Raw genomic sequence first — 19,505 nt, forward strand, 5'->3', positions numbered from 1 at the left:
CTTCGAACATGACAATGCCCCGAAGCGGACAGCCAGAATAACCAAGGAGTGGTTTCGTAAAAAGCATATCATGGTCCTGGAGGGGCCTAGCCAGTCTCCAGACCTAAACCCAATAGAAAATCTTTGTTGGAAGCTCAAACTCCATGTTTCTCAAAGACAGCCCAGAAACCTGATTTATCTAGAGAAGATGTGTGGAGCAGTGGTGCGAAATCCCTGCTGCAAACGTTGGACCTCTGTAATTGTAATCACAGGCTACTGTACCAAATACTAACATTGATTTTCTCATGTGTTAAAATTAGGGCTGTCAAAATTATCACGTTAACGCGCGGTAATTAATTTTTTAAATTAATCACGTTAAAATATTTGACGTAATTAACGCACATGTCCAACTCAGACAGTATTCTGCCTTTTGGTAAGTTTTAAAGCAAGGTTTTTTGTGCTGTCTAACAGCGAACTCTTGTGGTCGCTTTGCGACATGGTTTATTGCTTTCTTGCCAGTTCAATATGGCTGCACGACATCTCGGGCTGACGCCTACGTGGTAATGTTGTGCTTATATGATCCTTGGACAAGATTTTTCCGTAAGTATGGTTGTTGTAAAGAATGTACATATTATGTTAGTAAGCGAAATGTTATATTTTTTGTATGAGAAGCTTTTTGTTTATGTTTAGTGAACCTGTATAGCGTGCTAAGCTAACGTTGTTGCTAATGCAATGCTTGTGTACTTTTTTTTTGGAGTTTTACTACGGTCTAAAGAGAACAATGGTTTGAGGCCATTTTATTAATAAATCAGATGAAAAAGGAAGAAGTCTCATTATTAAGGCGTCGTTCACTAGCTTTGGAAAAAGTAGACGCTTCGGAGTGAGGACAGCATAGACAGATTTAAATGACAGTAGAGTGAAATGCATACTACAGTCCTTATGTACTGTATGTTGAATATATATATCCATCTTGTGTCTTATCTTTCCATTCCAACATTTTACAGAATATATATATAATTTACGGAAAAATATGGCATATTTTATAGATGGTTTGAATTGCGATTCATTTTTAAGCTGTAATTAACGCGATTAAAAATTTTTATCGTTTGACAGCCCTAGTTAAAATACTTATTTGCAGCAGTGTAACATAAATAAATTTTAAAAATCATACACTGTGATTTTTGATTTTTTGTTTAGATTGCGTCTCAGAGTGGACATGCACCTACCATGAAAATTTCACCTACCATGAACATTTCATACCCACCCATTATTTATAAGTGGGAGAACTTGCAAAATTGCATGGTGTTCAAATACGGTCACTGTATAGACCCTACCCACGTGACGTCACAACTCCTTCCTCCTGACTGGTGCTGCCCAATTGTCCATCAACACATCATGTTTCCCTGTTACAGCTACGTACATTCCTCCTATTTACGACGTGTTTTTCTGCTCGTTAACATTAATAATCAAAATGGTGAAGGCGTGTGTGGCGGTCGGTTGCAATAACAGAGAAGATAGACGGAGAAGACTGAGAGACTTGAAGTTCTACCGGATTCCGAGAGACCCGGAGAGAAGAGAGCGAGATGGGCTGCTGCAATTCGACGAGAAAACTGGGCTCCAAACAATTACCACAGATTATGTAGTAGTCATTTTATATCTGGTAAGATGCATTTAATATATATTTAGAGGGTTTTGGGCTGACAACCACAATTAAGATCATTGCTAGGCTAATCGCCGACAACATACACGTATGTATGTAGTGAGAGTGCTATTGCTAAACCATATAAACATTAAAAGCCCTAACTCCATTGACAAACGACATGAAATACATTAGACTTGACAGTGGATGTTAGCAATAACAAAAGATTTTGAATTGAAAATTTCTTAACTCACCTTTCCAAGCACAAGATAGATTCCTGCCGAATTTTCGTGGACGAGGACCTGTTTCACCCAACCAGCAACGAAGTATTTATAAGCCTCCAAGCTCTTAAAGTTTTTCAAACTTTCGTGAGAATAGGCTGATTTTGTGTGGACAAGATAGTTGTACAGTTCAGGGTAGCTAGCAGATGTCAGGCAAATACGGTGGAGACAGCGGGTCGAAAAACATCGATTTAGGCATCAAATATGGATCTGGTGAATGGATAAACTGAAGCTTTTCCACATAACGCCTTTTATGCAACGCATCAAGTGAGTTTACGGCATCCGAAAGCACCGGGTCTTCCATGAAAGGCATTATAAATTGCTCGATCAATTGAGACCATTGATAATACAGACACAAAATGACGGACAAGTGGGCGGAACCATACAGCGAGCACGTGATTTTGTGACGTCGGTGGGTAGGGTCTATACCCATGTGTTGGTCGCAATTTTTTTAACCCGAATTTTTGCCCAAAAATGAGGGTGCGACCTATTTGCCCAATATGCTGACCATTGCCTAATTTAAACCATTGTAAAACAGAAAAAAAACATTCAACTAAGCATTAGCTACGCTAACTATACACACAAGTTATGCTCAAAATAAACTAGAAGTGTCTAAAATAAAAAATACAACATCTCATTAGACAACAAAAATATGTACTGTACTTTAGACACACAGTACTACAAAACCTGCCCAAGGAAGAAAAAAATGACCAAAATCACAGTCGAAGTTGCAACTGTGTACGTCGTGCAGCCATCTTGGCTTTCACAACAAACAATGTCACTAAGCGACCATAAGAAGGTGCTCTAAGAACGATCGTGATCATGATGTTGAAGAAGAATTTGAGGGCTTCCATCCATGATGATGGGGAAGAGTTACGGTAAGACAGTTAGGAAACAAAAGCTAGAAACTTAATGTAATCACCACATTGGCATTGTTTGTGTTGTATACTCAGTTGTTACTATTTATCTGAGTTGTTACCATATAAAAAAAACTCAATAAATAATCAAATGTACCAAGTTCAATGTTTCAGTCAAATCTGTTGCAAAAATTGTACATAATTGTACATTATACAAAGGTCAACCAAAAATACCTACTTGTTGAACCACAAACTAGGGGTGCAACCCATCTGTCGGAACGTCTGTGAAGTTTGCCCTCCATCAGACGCAAATTTATATAAAATGTCAATCGCTTGAGCTAGGTTCGTGCTGTAAAAAGTTTCATTTGCGCTGCTATCATTCTGAGATATTTACAATTCTTGCAAAGGTTAATCTGAGGTCAAACAGCCCCCCATTTTGATTAAAAATGGCAAAAAATTGTGTCAATTGTTTCTGCTGCAAGTTTTGTCGATATAATGTTTGTAATTTGTACTGATGACGTCACTCACAGCCCCTCATTTATGGCAAAATGGACCCAAAGTGGTGCCATTCGTTTGTGCTTCTATCGTGTTATGGCTATGGTTTCGAGTCCATCCGTAGCCTAACTACCGCGACTGACTGAGCGTACCAACTCTCTCAATAACAGAGGGGTGTCCTAACAACTAGCAGAAAGGTAGCACAAACAAACGGGTCCTTTTTGCAGTAAATGGGGGCTTGAATATACAGTGGTCCCTCGACATACGATTTAATCGACATACCATCCTTTTGACATCCGATGTAAAATTTGACTCGGAATTTGTTAACATTTGACGACATTCTCAAAATACGATGATTTATGACAGTGTCGCGACTTGCAACTTCATTGTTTTCCTGCAAGATGGACGCACGGAGATGTTCTTGTAAGAGAAATCAACATGGATCCCAAAAAGGTTCATGCTGCATAGTGCAGTTGGTGAAAAAAAAGAAAAAGGTGATGCTTACTATTGAAAACGAGAATGATAGAAAAATATGAGCGTCGTGCGCGAGAGTAAAATGGTTAGCTCACAGTTTCCTGTCCCCACCACCCTACACACCTGCTGTCTCATCCCTCCGTTCGCTAATAAGGTGACAAAAACGCTTTTGTTATTTATTATTTTTTCATAATTAGTTTTACATGGTCTTATTCAATGCATTTGTTAAATTAGAACACGGCTCACCGCATCCACATACCATATCCTCCCACCTCTGTTCGCCAGTCTCTATAAGGGGACAATAAAAACGCTTCTTTAAATTATTATTTTGATTTGTATTTATAATTCGTTTTGCTACGTGTATTTGCTATTAGTAATTGTACCTGCAATATTTATTAAGAATTTAGTGTAGGTTTTTGGGCTGTGGAACGAATAAATCGAATTATAATGTATTCTTACGGGAAAATCCCGACATATGACCATTTTGAATTACAAACCAGGTCCTGGAACGAATTAAATGCATATGTACAGGTACCGCTGTATTAATTTTGAGTGATGACATCACTCGCAGCCCCCTATTTACTGCAAAAGGACTCGAAGTGGTGCCATTCGTTTGTGCTAGTTGTTGGGGCTCCACTATGTTATTACTATGTTTGGACACTCAGTCAGCCACGGAAGTTGGAATACAGAAGGGCTGTGAGTGACGGATGCCATGACTCGAAATTGATATCTCCAGATCTATAAAACAAAAGCAGCACAAATGAAACTTTTCACGGCAGAAACTAGCACAAACGTTTGGCACCACTCCGGGTCCATTTAGCAGTAAATGGGGGGCTGTGTGACTGTCATCAATTCAGTACAAATTAAAAGCAATATACAGTGGGGCAAATAAGTACTTAGTCAACTACTAATTGTGCAAGTTCTCCCACTTGAAAATATTAGAGAGGCCAGTAATTGTCAACATGTGTAATCCTCAACCATGAGAGACAGAATGTGAAAAAAAAAAAAAAAAAAAAACAGAAAATCACATTGTTTGATTTTTAAAGAATTTATTTGCAAATCATGGTGGAAAATAACTATTTGGTCAATACCAAAAGTTCATCTCAATACTTTGTTATGTACCCTTTGTTGGCAATAACGGAGGCCAAACGTTTTCTGTCACTCTTCACAAGCTTTTCACACACTGTTGCTGTTTTTTGGCCCATTCCTCCATGCAGATCTCCTCTAGAGGAGTGATGTTTTGGGGCTGTCGTTGGGCAACACTGACTTTCAACTCCCTCCACAGATTTTCTATGGGGTTGATATCTGGAGACTGGCTAGGCCACTCCAGCACCTTGAAATGCTTCTTATGAAGCCACTCCTTTGTTGCCCTGGTTGTCTGTTTGGGATCATTGTAATGCTGAAAGACCCAGCCACGTCTCATCTTCAATGCCCTTGCTGATGGAGATTTTCACTCAAAATCTCTCGATACATGGCCCCATTTATTCTTTCCTTTACACAGATCAGTCGTCCTGGTCCCTTTGCAGAAAAACAGCCCCAAAGCATGATGTTTCCACCCCCATGCTTCACAGTGGGCATGGTGTTCTTCGGATGCAATTCAGTATTCTTTCTCCTCCAAACACGAGAACCTGTGTTTCTAGCAAAAAGTTCTATTTTGGTTTCATCTGACCATAACACATTCTCCCAGTCCTCTTCTGGATCATCCAAATGCTCTCTAGCGAACCGCAGACGGGCCTGGACGTGTACTGGCTTCAGCAGTGGGACACGTCTGGCAGTGCAGGATTTGAGTCCCTTGCGGCGCATTGTGTTACTGATAGTAGCCTTTGTTACTGTGGTCCCAGCTCTCTGTAGGTCATTCAACGAGGTCCCCCTGTGTGGTTCTGGGATTTTTGCTCACTGTTCTTGTTATCATTTTGACGCCACGTGGTGAGTTCTTGCATGGAGCCCCAGATCGAGGGAGAATATCAGTGGTCTTGTATGTCTTCCATTTTCTAATAATTGCTCCCACAGTTGATTTCTTTACACCAAGCGTTTTACCTTTTGCAGATTCAGTATTCCCAGCCTGGTGCAGGTCTACAATTTCGTCTCTGGTGTCCTTCGACAGCTCTTTGGTCTTGGCCATAGTGGAGTTTGGAGTGTGACTGACTGAGTTGCGGACATGTGTCTTTTATACCGATAATGAGTTTAAACATGTGCCATTAATACTAGTAACGAGTGGAGCCTCGTTAGACCTCGTTAGAAGAAGTTAGACATCTTTGATAGCCAGAAATCTTGCTTGTTTGTTGGTGACCAAATACTTTTCCACTCTAATTTGGAAATAAATTCTTTAAAAATCAAACAATGTGATTTTCTGTTTTTTTTCCACATTATGTCTCTCATGGTTGAGGTTTACCCATGTTGACAATTACAGGCTTCTCTAATCTTTTCAAGTAGGAGAACTTACACAATTGGTGATTGACTAAATACTTATTTGCCCCACTGTAGCTACAAAACCGTTGCAGCACAAACAAGACGATTTAAGCCATTTTTAATCAAAATGTGGTTGCCCTATAAAAGTGTATACATCTCAAAAACGATAGCAGCACAAACGAAACTTTTTACAGCACAAACATAGCATTAACGATTAACATAATTTGTTATGTAAACTTGCGTCGGTGGGGGCCAAGTTCACAGAGGTTCTGCTGGAGCGACCTATACGCCAGTATATACGGTATATTCTTAAATGTTTGGCTTACTTACCACAATTTTTTCATAACATGAGTTTATGTAGTTTATTTTACTACAAGTCCCCAGGTAGCTGATTGCACACAGTTTAGAGTTTGAGGCTGCAATTTAACAACAATGCAATCACTACAAGCAAATGTTTTAAACCTGTGCTGGCTGAACACATGATTGCAGGGTAGTGTTTGCTCTATTGTCACAAATTGTGGACTGACTGAGCTCATTTACTCAACTGCTGTTCTTTGGAATAACATTAAAACAAAGTTACAAGTAAATTAAATTTATTTATTTTCTTAATTTAAAACTAAATACAAAAAAAAAACACTCACTCACTTCGGATATAAATACAACCCCTGGCAAAAATAATGGAATCACCAGTCTCGGTGGATGTTCATGCAGTTGTTTAAATTTGGTAGGGGGGAAAAAAACAGATTACCGGCAGGACACAAAACTAGTCATTTGTGAAGGCAAGGCAAGGCAAATTTATTTATATAGCACAATTCAACACAAGGCAATTCAAAGTGCTTTACATCACATGAAGATCATAATGGAATGGAATGGAATGTGAATGGAAACTTTATGGCTTAACACCTAAACAGAAAAATCAAGTTCACAATGGGCTATGGAAAAGCAATGGTGGACTGTGGATGACTGGATTAAAGTCTTATTCAGTGATGAATCGCGAAACCTCACCCGTCAGATAAACATGAGTGCCCCCTAGTGGAGAAAACATTTCCTACCTTGAAATTAAAACGATCATATCTCCGATTTTCCTTGGTATGTTGGTGCCCAATAAAACTGGGAGAGAGGTTAAAATCCATGCTTCCGAGTAATGTTGGCTCTCTATCAAATAGCTATATTTTTATGGTACATTGAAGACACCACGAGATCGTAATAATAGGACTTCCGACTGCAAGCTTGTGTGTGGCTGTGTGACTGTATTGTTACATCTGATTGGTAAAATGGAGTCATGCGAGTACTGTTGTGACATCTCATTGACAGTGTTGGGAATAATGTCGTTATAAATAACGCTGTTACATAACGGCGTTATTTTTTCAGTAACGGGGTAATCTAACTGATTATTTTTTCCGCCGTTACCGTTACTGACGGTCAAAAGCGGTGCGTTACTCACTCTGAATAAATTGAAGAAACTACCAGCTGTAGGGAGTCTACTCTGCTCTGTTTATTTGTCATCCAAGACTTGGGGTGCATTCAGGTTCGAGAATAGCGCACGTACTTCTTATGACTCCAGACTGTTTGTCCCTGCTCATTCAATTAAACAATGCTTTCCAAAGCTTGCTAACGTTTTTGTGTTTGCTACACCTGAATGCTAGCGTCGTTCCCATCCCCCACTGTCAGCCAGCAAGAATGCTGCTTCCATCTTGAGGACGGCAGACGCTTTGAGGGTGACGGGAGGAGTAGGGGGACGAGGCTACCCGAATGCACTCCCTGGATGGATGCGATGGAAGTGATTGGCTGAGGGTTAGAGTCATGTGTCATGGTAAGCCAATCAGAGCCGGTGTTTTCACACACGAACCGGAACAGCGCGTGCGGCAAACACACACACGCAAAACAGATGCAGAGGGATATGATGGCAGAGCATTCAGAAGAAAATCTGTCCTTTACGAGGTGGAGATATAAACACTGTTTCAAGTTGGTCGAAATTGAAGGAAAGAACGTGCACGCAAACTGTAATTTATGTCCCGGGGCAAATAAATATAATTAAATAAATATTACAAGGTTCTAAAACACAACTACCGGTCTGTTCTCTATTCAACTAACTTGAATACTGCTCAGAAAATTTCAAATTCTTTGACATACAACAACTTCTTTTTAAAGTAACGGAAATAGTTACTTTCCCTGGTAACTAGTTACTTTTACTATAGAGTAATTCAGTTACTAAGTTACTTTTTGGAAGAAGTGGTAAGTAACTAATACTAATTACTTTTTTAAAGTATCGCGCCCAACACTGCTCATTGGTGAAACTGGTAGAGCCACTATGGGCATCTCTAGCAAAAGTAAAGTCAGATCTAAGAAAAAATGTAGCCCAAAGTAGTGGTGTAAGAGTAGTTTCTATTTCACAAATCTATACATGTAAAAGAAAAAAGTATGGTGTGGTGTTTTTTTATTCCTCTTTTAACTCATTCACTGCAATTAGTTTCTGTAGTTTTACCGTACTATTGTCAAAATAAAAGCATGTGATTCTGTGCATACAGGCAGAATAAGCCCACAGGCTGGATTGGCATCCGTGCCAGGCCGCTTCTGGCCCACAGGCTGTATGTTTATTTGTATTTCTTACCCTGATGAATTCAATGAGCGTGTTGTAAATGTAAGCTCCACGCGGCAGGAAGAAGCAACTCCCAGGACTGAGATCGTGGAAAAAGAACAACTCTTGGTCCTGTCAAACACACAAATACAACAAGCGCTAAGTCAAATGACATATACTGTATTAGGGATGGATTTTCGAGTATTCGCTGACTGGCATTGACAGCTATAGACATCCAACCCGTTTTGACTGGGAGGGCTACGTGAAGTATGGGGGTGGGTCAGTGATGCTGTGGGGCTGTTTCGCTTCCAAAGGCCGTGGGAACCTTGTTAGGGTGCATGGCCTCATGAATGCTTTGAAATACCAGGACATTTTAAATCAAAATCTGTTGCCCTCTGCCCGAAAGCTGAAGATGGGTCGTCACTGGGTCTTTCAGCAAGACAATGACCCTAAACATATGGCCAAATCTACACAGAAATGGTTCACCAGACACAAAATCAAGCTCCTCCCATGGCCATCTCAGTCCCCAGACCTCAACCCCATTGAAAACCTGTGGCGTGAGCTGAAGAGGAGAGTACAGAGGAGAGGACCCAGGTCTCTGGATGATTTAGAGAGATTCTGCAAAGAGGAATGACTGAAGATCCCTCTTTCTGTCTTTTCCCATCTTGTGAAACATTATAGAAGATTAGGTGCTGTTTTGTTGGCAAAAGGGGGTTGTACAAAGTATTAACACCAGGGGTGCTAATAATTGTGACAAACATTATTTAATGTCAAATAATTATTTCTTTATGTGGGATTTTTTCCCCACTGAATAAATGCACTTGTATTGAAGATTGGATTTTTCTTTTTTTTTTCCATTAAGGTCCCATATTATTTAGAAAAAAAAATATTAGAAGCTAAAAAACACATACTTATTATAAATCCAATAATTATGGAGGGCACTGTACATTATAAAATGTTGTATGTAGTCAATACATTTAAGGTTAGAAAAGAAATACAAGGTAAATACATTAAAAAGGTGGATGATCCACTTGTGCTGTTCGTCTGAATATAGAGGCACTGTTTGGATGGGCCCCTTTTGCCTGTGGGGTGAGCTGAAGAGGAGAGTAAAGAGGAGAGGACCCAGGTCTCTGGATGATATAGAGAGATTCTGCAATGAGGAATGGCTGAATTCCCATCTTGTGAAACATTATAGGAGAAGATTACCGTAATTTTCGGACTATAAGCCGCTACTTTTTTCCTTCATTTTGATACCTGTGGCTTATAGTCCAGTGCGGCTTATTCGTTGATTTTTTTTAGGTAACACTTTATTTGACAGCGGTGTCATAAGACTGTCATAAGATCATCAAAATTATGATATGACACTATCATGGACATTACTGAATGCTTATGTCATTAAGTGTCACTTGGCAAATTATGTCACTAACTCAATTTTTGTCCATCTTGGATCTTTTGCATCCATTCAAAAGTGAGATCATTTGCTGGATAACACTTAATTACATCTGTTATAAGCATTCATGAATGATCAGGAAAGAGACATGTCATAATTATGATTGTGTAATGACAGTCTTATGGCGCCACTGTCAAATAAAGTGTTAGAAAATACCATAACTATCAATTGATGAAACAATTGGAACAGTAACTGAAGAAATATTTAGCACAGAACATGATTTTTGATTGTTATTTACATCTGTAGCGCTGCAATGCATGCTATCAGGCATGTTGGATGACAACAGTCAACAGCAGGTGGCAGCAGAGGTTGACTGTCTCCCCCAAGGGAGCAGTGATGGCCAAATGAAGCTTCTTGAAGCAATAAAGCTTTGCAGTAATTGGTTCAAAGTTTAATGATGATTCATTTGGTCTTATGACAATCGGTCGTATGATGCCACTGTCAAATAAGGTTGTACCGCTTAATATCTTTTGGTGTAAATATCCCATGATACAGTGAGGACAGCTGCGGCTTACAGTCCAGTGCGGCCTATCTATGAACAGATGCCTTTTTCGTGCAAAATTCGGTGTGCTGCGGCTTATAGTCAGGTGCGCCTTATAGTGCGAAAATTAGGATAGGTGCTGTTTTGTTGGCAAAAGGGGGTTGTACAAAGTATTAACACCAGGGGTGCTAATAATTGTGACACATTATTTGATGCCAAATAATTATTTCTTTATGTGGGATATTTTTCCCCAACGAATAAATGCACTTGTATTGAAGGGTGGATTTTTCTCTTTTTTTCCATTAAGGTCCCATATTATTTAGAAAAAAAATATTAGAAGGTAAAAAACACATAATTATTATAAATCCAATAATTATGGAGGGCACTGTATGTGCTAAAGTAGCCACTTCTAATTAACATCGATCACATGACGGACCAATTTGAGAATTAATTTTTGCCAAAAGATATTTAGAAAGGTGGGACCTGTGTGCAATCTTGAACTGGATTAAGCAGTGCTTTGCACAGAATGAAGATGAATGGATTCTCCTCAGAACCTTTGCCCAGTCAGTTGTGCTAATAACAATGTCGAGATCCTTCTCCCATGCTTCTTTGATTTTGGACGTAGAATAGGAATTTAAATGGGAGAATGATGCCAGCATCATCGAGATTCCCTTTTTCTTGGTAGGGTTACAAGACATCAAACTATCAATTGCATTATTATGAGGTTTATCTGGGAACCCTGGGATGGAACTTGAGATGAAATGGCTTATCTGCAAATATCTAAAAAAGTTCGAGACCCGAAGGTGATATTTTTGGGACAGTTGCTGGAATGAGGCAAGCTTGTTCTCAATATAAAGGTCTCCAAAACTCATCAGCCCCTGTTGTCGCCAGACATGGAAGGTAGAATCCTGCATTGCGGTAGGAAAAAAGTTATTTGATGCTATTTGGCTTGATAGACTCATGTTATGGAGACCAAAATGCTTTCTAAACTGCATGTAAATTCTAACAGAATAATAAACAATAGGGTTGTGGCGTGGCAGATTCTGTGATTGAGAAATGGAAGTACCGACCACAGATGACAAGCATAGAGAACCATAGAGAACTTCCTGTTTATTTTGAGTTACAGAACACGAAGTGACCTGGGAATCACCCAAATGAATAGGCAGTGACTTAAATTCAACAGGACCTGTAAATGCCCCGAAAATCGGACAGAATGACTGCAAATGCTCTGGTGTCGAATGAAAGAACGTTCCTAGTCTAAAAGGATTGAAGTCGAGCACCGTCAATGGCAGCCTTCGAGTTAACTGAGACACTTTTATGGCGGAAGATTTTGATAGCAACTTGTTGGTTCCCTTTTTTTTTTTCCCCCAACATTGACACCTTTTTCAAACGATATCTCGATTCTTGGCAGGAGCATATCGATAACCTTTTGGGATACAATGTATCACGATATATCACCATTTCGATATTTTGTCACACCCCTAAAACAGAAAAATTCATAATGATAAAGCCACACCGGAACAAATTAATTTCATATCTTGAGGCACCACTGTTTGCAAGTTATCTTTTCAAATCTATGAATTCCACCAATACTGCTACTGTAATTTTCGGACTATAAGCCACTACTTTTTTCTTTCATTTTGATACCTGTGGCTTATAGTCCATTGCGGCTTATTTGTTGATTTTTTTAGATAACACTTAATTTGACAGCGGCGTCATAAGACAGTCTAAATTTTTACATGACACTATCATGGGCATTACTGAATGGTTATTTTATTAAGTGTCATTTGCAAATTATGTCACTAACTCCATTTATTTCCATCTTGGATCTCTTACATCCATTCAAAAGTGAGATCATTTGCCGGATAACACTTAATGACATCTGTTATAAGCATTCATGAATGCTCAGGACAGAGACGTGTCATAATTATGATTGTGTAATGACATTCTTATGGCACCACTGTCAAATAAAGTGTTAGCAAATACAATTGATGAAACAACTGGAACAGTAACTGAAGAAATATTTAGCACAGAACATGATTTTTTATTGTTATTTACACCTGTGGCGCTGCAGTGTATGCTAAGCGGCATGTTGGATGACAACAGTGTTGACAGCACGTGGCAGCAGAGGTTGACTGTCTCCCCCAAGGGAGCAATGATGGCCAAATGAAGCTTCTTGAAGCAATAAAGTTTTGCAGCCAATTGGTTCAAAGCTTCATGGTGCTTCATTTGGTCTTATGAGAGTCGTATGATGCCGCTGTCAAATAAAGTTTTACCGGTTATTATCTTTGGTGCAAATATCCCATGATACAGTGAGGACGGCAGCGGCTTATAGTCCAGTGCGGCTTATCTATGAACAAATGCCATTTTCGTGCCAAATTTGGTGGGCTGCGGCTTATAGTCAGGTGCGCCCTATAGTGCGAAAATTAGGCTAATTGCTAACAGTAGACATTAGTGGATCTTATTAATTGTCAGTTATAAACCAAACATACTTTGCCAATCTTACGATGGTCTCTATTCTTGGCCTCCTCCTGGAAGCGTTCCCACTCTTTGAGCATCTTGGAGTCAGGGAAAGAGATCCCATATATCCTTTGCAGGGTTTCCATGTCTGAGCGACCCTCCCAGTAGGTCGCAGAGTTCTAATGACAGAGATAGAAAAGATGCTAAAATTGTGCGTACATTGACGTCAATGACCGCGTCATGAAATTTAAATTAGAAGCGCACCTTGTAGATTTTCATGGCTTTGATCTTGCCTGTGTGCCTCACATGAGGACCTCGACAGAGGTCTATAAGGGGGCCGCACCTATTCATGATCGAAAACGGTTTGGTATTGAAGACGCAAGCAGGGTGTTAGAAATTGTATGTAAAACTAACTCACCTGTAAACTGTAGTCGTCGGTGTGGTGACCTTCTCATTTAGAATGCGGCACTTGAATTTGTTGTACTGGAAAATAAAAACACAAATCAGTACCGTATTTTCCACATCATAAGACACACTTTCAATGAATGGCCTATTTTAAAACATACATTTTATGTAACCAGTGCTGTTAATCTTACTTTTAAAAAGTAATTAATTACAGTTACAAATTACTTCTGCCAAATTACTTCTCCCTCTTTTGATTACTGCAAAAGATGTTCAAATTTGTGATTCGTAGAGAGGACTATTTTTAGCATCTTTCTCACTTTAAACATCTTCAGCAGTGTTTCCTTGGTAACCTCAAGCCTTTCAAAAGCTTGTTTCTCCTTCACTACCGTCTTGCACAAGGTCTCAAGTTCTCCAAACTCAGTGCTGGACACGCTCCTAGGAAAAACAAATGTTACTAAGGACGTCATCGTGTTCAATGTCGTTATTGACATCAACAGAATCACATGGATAAGCAAACAACCTTACTTTGTACCATCCAGAAACATGTCATAGTAGAAGCCATTTTCTATGGGGGGTCCGTAACATAAACAGCCACCATAGAAGCTTTCCATTGCTTCGCCCAGTATGTGAGCACTTGAGTGCCAGTACACCTTCAAGCAAAAACTATTGTGAAGTCAAAATTATAATCCCCTGTCATCAGTGGAATCCTAAAACTCCGCTCTTCATCTTCTATAATAATTTGAAAAATTCCAGAAAATGTGCATCACTTACTGCCTGGGCATCCTCATTATCAAAGCGCAAGATCTCCAATGAGCAATCACGCTCCAGGGGTCTGTCCAAGTCCCACAGCTCTCCGTTGACTCGAGATATCACTGCATTGTCAGCTAGACCCTGACTGCAGGTCAAAACAAAAAAGATCCACTTCAACGTTCTCATGAAGTACCGTATATACAGTGGTATGATAAAGTATCTGAACCTTTTCTCACATTTCTGCATTAAATCATCATCAAATGTGATCTGATCTTTGTCAAAATCACACAGGTGAAAAAAACAGTGCTTTTAACTAAAACCACCCAAACATTAATAGGTTTTAATATTTTAATGGGGATATTATGCAAACAATGACAGAAGGGGGAATAAGAAGTAAGTGAAACATCACATTTAATATTTTGTGGGCCACCCTTTTGGCAGCAATAACTTCAACCAGACACTTCCTGTAGCTGCTGATCAGTCTGGCACATCTATCAGGACTACCGTAATTTCCCGAATATAAGGCGCACCCGTGTATATTGCGCAACCCAAATTTACTTGTAAAATCTAGGGAAAATTATTGTACCAGTTTATAACGCGCACCCTAATTTTAGCACCAATAAACAGAAGAATACAAGAAAACAGAACTCGTGTACAGATACAGAAATGTCATTTTACTGACTGGTGAACCACAGCACAAGCATAGCACATTGGTCGTTCAAAACATTACCATAAACTGAAAATATTTACGATAATATTATGATTTGACAACTTCTCCAACTTACTAGAATCTAGGAGAAAACAAAACAGATGTGACTTTTCTTTTAAAAGCTGCTGTATAACTTGCTCGTTTCATCATGGTGAATAAATGTTTCTTCCATGGATTGATACGGTAAAATGAAAGTGAACGTAAGTCGGAAATCCTTGAGAGCTCATCGCTGTCAACACGACAGTAACAATGGGAACTATTGTTATTTGGGTTTGAGTTTCCTGAGGGACAGATATAGTTGACGGACACAGGAAGTCTGTGTGCTTACGTTTGTTATGGTCCGAGTTGCGGAGCTGCAATAAACTTTGACTCAAATGAGTTCAAGAAACTAAATTTTGTGCTCTATGAAGAGTGAAAAAGCAGAATTTAACACAGACTAAATCATTCGGCCGATTAGAGTGAAGTATTACCGAAACAAAATGGTGACGTCACGTACCGTAATGGTCGGCAACAGGTCGCCGCATACGTTTCTTCAAAACAACGTGGCCGTGTCAATAAAAACAAATCGGTTTATATTAGGGCTGTCAAAATTATCGCGTTAACGGGCGGTAATTAATTTTTTAATTTAATCACGTTAAAATATTTGACGCATTTAACGCACATGCCCCGCTCAGACAGATTTAAATGACAGTACAGTGAAATGCCCACGTTAATTGCGTTTTATGGAGTTTTGCCGCCCTCTGCTGGCGCTTGGGTGCGACTGATTTTATAGGCTTCAGCACCCATGAGCATTGTGTAAGTAATTATTGACATCAACAATGGCGGGCTACTAGTTTATTTTTTGATTGAAATTTTTAAAATTTTTCTCAAAACGAAAACATTAAGAGGGGTTTTAATATAAAATGTCTATAACTTGTATTAACATTTATCTTTTAAGAACTACAAGTCTTTCTATCCATGGATCGCTTTAACAGAATGTTAATAATGTTAATGCCATCTTGTTGATTTATTGTTATAATAAACAAATACAGTCCCTATGAACCGTATGTTGTATCTTGTGTCTTATCTTCCCATTCCAACAATAATTTACAGAAAAATATGGCATATTTTATAGATGGCTTGAATTGCGATTAATTGTGATTAATTACGATTAATTAATTTTTAAGCTGTAATCAACTCGATTAAAAATTTTAATCGTTTGACAGCCCTAGTTTATATATATATGTAATATATATATATATTTCTGTCTCCATCCATGTACCCGTTTATAATGCGCACCATGATTTTACAAGTTGATTTTGGGGAAAAAAAGTGCGCGTTACATTTGGGAAATTACGGTACTCTTGTCCCATTCTTCTCTACAAAACTGTTGCTCATCAGATTCCAGGAATGTCTGGCGTGAATCGCTGTTTTCAGGTCATGCCACAGCAACTCAAAGTCTGGACTTTGACTTGGCCACTCCAGAATGTGTATTTTGTTCTTCTGAAACCATTCTGAAGTAGATTCACTTCTGTGTTTAGATCATTGTCTTGTTGCACCATCCATCCTCTTTTTAGATTCAACTGTCTATCAGACAGCCTCAGCCTTTCCTGCAAAACATTCTGATAAACCTTTGAATTCATTCTTCCATTCATGATTGCAAGTTGTCCAGGCCCTGAGGCAGCAAAACAGCCCCAAATCATGATGCTACCTCCACCATGCCTTACGGTGGGGATGAGGTGTTGATGTTGGTGAGTTGTTCCATTTTTCTTCCACAAATGACGTTGTGTATTACTCCCAAACAATTCAACTTTGCTTTCATCAGTCCACAAAATATTTTGCAAAAACATCTGTGGAGTGTCCAAGCGCCTTTTTGCGAATATTGAATGGGCAACAATGTTTTTTTAGACAGCAGTGGCTTCCTCCGAGGCACCCTCACATGAAAACCATTCTTGGTCATAGGTTTACATAGATTACATAGTTGATGTATGCATACAGATATCGGACTGTGCCAGTGATTTCTGTAAGTCTTCAGCAGACACTCTCAGGTTCTTTTTTTATCTGTCTTGAGTATTCTGCGCAGAACTCGGCGTTATCTTTGGTGGACGGCCACTCCTTGAGAGAGAAGCAACAGTGCCAAACTCTCTCCATTTGTAGACAACTTCTCTGACTGTCGGTTGATTAACATCCAGACTTTTAGAGATGGCTCTGTATTCTTTTCCAGGGTTTAAACCACTCATCAGTGATTGGGCACACACCTGACTTAAATTGTATGGTAAAAATTGGTTTCAATTGCTCTTTAAGTCTCCTTAGGCAGAGGGTTCACTTATTTTTCCTCCTTCTGTCATTGTTTGGATGCTATCCTTATTAAAATATGAAAACCTATAAATGTTTGGGTGGTTTTGGTTAAGTGTTTTTTCATCTGTGTGGTTTTGACAAACGTCAACTCACATTTTATGGTTATTTCATGCAGAAATGTGAGAAATTCCAAAATGTTCAGATACTTTTTAATACTAATGTACTTGCAAGAACGTTCTAATGAAGTATCGTATATACTCGCGTATAGGTTGCGCCGGCAGATTAGGTCGCACCCCTAGTTTGTGCTTTAAAAAGTAGGTATTTTGGGGTTGACCTTTGTATGTCCCACAACAATATGGGAGATTCTGAGGTAAACCTCTGGACCAATTTTTGATACCAACATGACTGAAACAAATAAAACTTTGTACATTTTGTTATTTATTGACCGTATTCCTATTTAGGAACAATTTACATACATAGTATGGAACCCCAAAAGCGTCAAAATTAAATAAAAACATTTTGAAATACCCTTTGATAAAAAATAAATTGTGTAATATTGCCCTTAAATTGTAAAAGGTTATATTATGAAAAATATTTTACAAGATAAAAGGCGTTTTTCAGTTTCTTTAATTTTATTTCATAATGCCTTATTCCACAATAGCCTCTATTTCATAATGTCGTTTTTCAGCACAATGGGATTTTACAAGATAAGTGTTTTTCAAAGTAATTTTTTTTTCATAATGTCTTTTTCCACAATGGCCTTTTTATTTCATGATGTGTCGTTTTCCAGCACAATGAAGCGTGTGCTGTCAATCAAATACATAAGGCAGAGTAATTTAAGTGATTTGCTGGATGGATCGTGGAGTCTGGCTAGCTTCGATGAACTGTTTGCTAAACTTCCAGAAAGCATAAAATCAAAAACACACTGCAGCTGAATCCTTGCTCAGGCTGAGGTAAAAGCCTTTCACTACGATCCAAACTGTTCGCAACTTCTCTAAGTAACTTGAAAGCGACGCTACCAATTGCTAGCGCAGCTAGCCAGACTCCACGATCCATTTTCCAATTTTGACCCTTATGGGCATCCATAACAAACAACTAAGTACACAATACAAACCATGCTGATGTGGAAAAAATATTAAGTTTATAGTTTTTGTTTCTTAAATTTCTTAACTCTTTTACAGAAACTCTTCCTCATCATCATGAATGGAAGCACTCAACTCATTTTCATCATCACTATCGTTTTTTAGTGCGTTTCTAGAGTACCCTCTTGAGGTCTTTTGGCGACATTGCTAGTTGTGAAAGCCAATGTCTGTCTCTACAGAATTTTCAGGTAAAGACATGCCTCAATGGGAAAATATTGCCTCTTGAAATAAATTTTGGCCACATACCAAAATCCATTTTGCCACATACCAAAAGAAATACCAAATACCAAAATCAATTTTGCCACATGCCAAAATACATTTTTCCACATGGCAAAATACATTTTTCTACACCCCCCCCCCCCCCCCCCCCAAAAAAAAAACACATTCCAAAAAGCATTTGGCCACATACCAAAAAAATACCACGTGGCAATAAAAATGCCACATGCCTCAATGGGAAAAGATTGCCTCTTGGAAGAAATTTTGGCCACATACCATAATCGATTTTGCCACATGCCAAAATACATTTTGCCACACACCAAAATACATTTTTCCACATGGCAAAAAATGCCATATTGCAAAATCAATTTTGCTACATACAAAAAAAAAGCCCACATGCCAAAATCAATTTTGCCACATACCAAAAAATGCCACATCGTCCAAAAAACAGCCACATGCCAAAATCAATTCTGCCACATACCAAATACCACTTTTCGTTCTCAGCCCTGCTGCACAGTACACAGTTGCAGCTTTGGCCATGGTGTTGGTCTTTATTTCTTCTTTGGACAAGTTTTGTTTGTAAGTACTGTTTGTCTAAGTACAGTGCATATTTTTGTTGTTTTACAAGATGTATTTCTATGAGACATTTGTAGATGACTTTGAGTGTAACCGTATAGTTAGTGTCTGTACAGTTAGCATATGTAGCTAATGTTTAGTTGTATGCTTTTCAATTTTTCGACATTCTAAATTGGGCAATAGTCAGAGTGAGGACAGGATATTTGGTGTATAGGTCGCTCCCGCATTTTGGGGAAAAATTTTACGTAAAAAAAACAGCGACCTATACGCGAGTATACAATGTATCACAAAAGTGAGTACACCCCTCGCATTTCTGCAGATATTTGA

The 19,505-nt window shown here is 38.8% G+C and overlaps 1 protein-coding gene across 1 annotated transcript in view; it reads right to left on the bottom strand.

Moving 5' to 3' along the window:
• tars3 (threonyl-tRNA synthetase 3) overlaps positions 1–19,505 on the bottom strand; it is a 75,217-nt gene that overhangs the window by 43,870 nt on the left and 11,842 nt on the right. The window contains exons 4-10 of the mRNA XM_057834327.1: positions 14,280–14,403; positions 14,034–14,158; positions 13,826–13,943; positions 13,522–13,586; positions 13,368–13,446; positions 13,136–13,282; positions 8,746–8,844 (exon numbers count right to left, since the gene is read on the bottom strand). Of these exons, the coding sequence (XP_057690310.1) occupies positions 8,746–8,844; positions 13,136–13,282; positions 13,368–13,446; positions 13,522–13,586; positions 13,826–13,943; positions 14,034–14,158; positions 14,280–14,403 (757 nt within the window). The remainder of the gene's footprint in view (positions 1–8,745; positions 8,845–13,135; positions 13,283–13,367; positions 13,447–13,521; positions 13,587–13,825; positions 13,944–14,033; positions 14,159–14,279; positions 14,404–19,505) is intronic.

The sequence above is a fragment of the Corythoichthys intestinalis genome, chromosome 1 (genome assembly GCF_030265065.1).
Source record: "Corythoichthys intestinalis isolate RoL2023-P3 chromosome 1, ASM3026506v1, whole genome shotgun sequence".
Lineage (NCBI taxonomy): Eukaryota > Metazoa > Chordata > Actinopteri > Syngnathiformes > Syngnathidae > Corythoichthys > Corythoichthys intestinalis.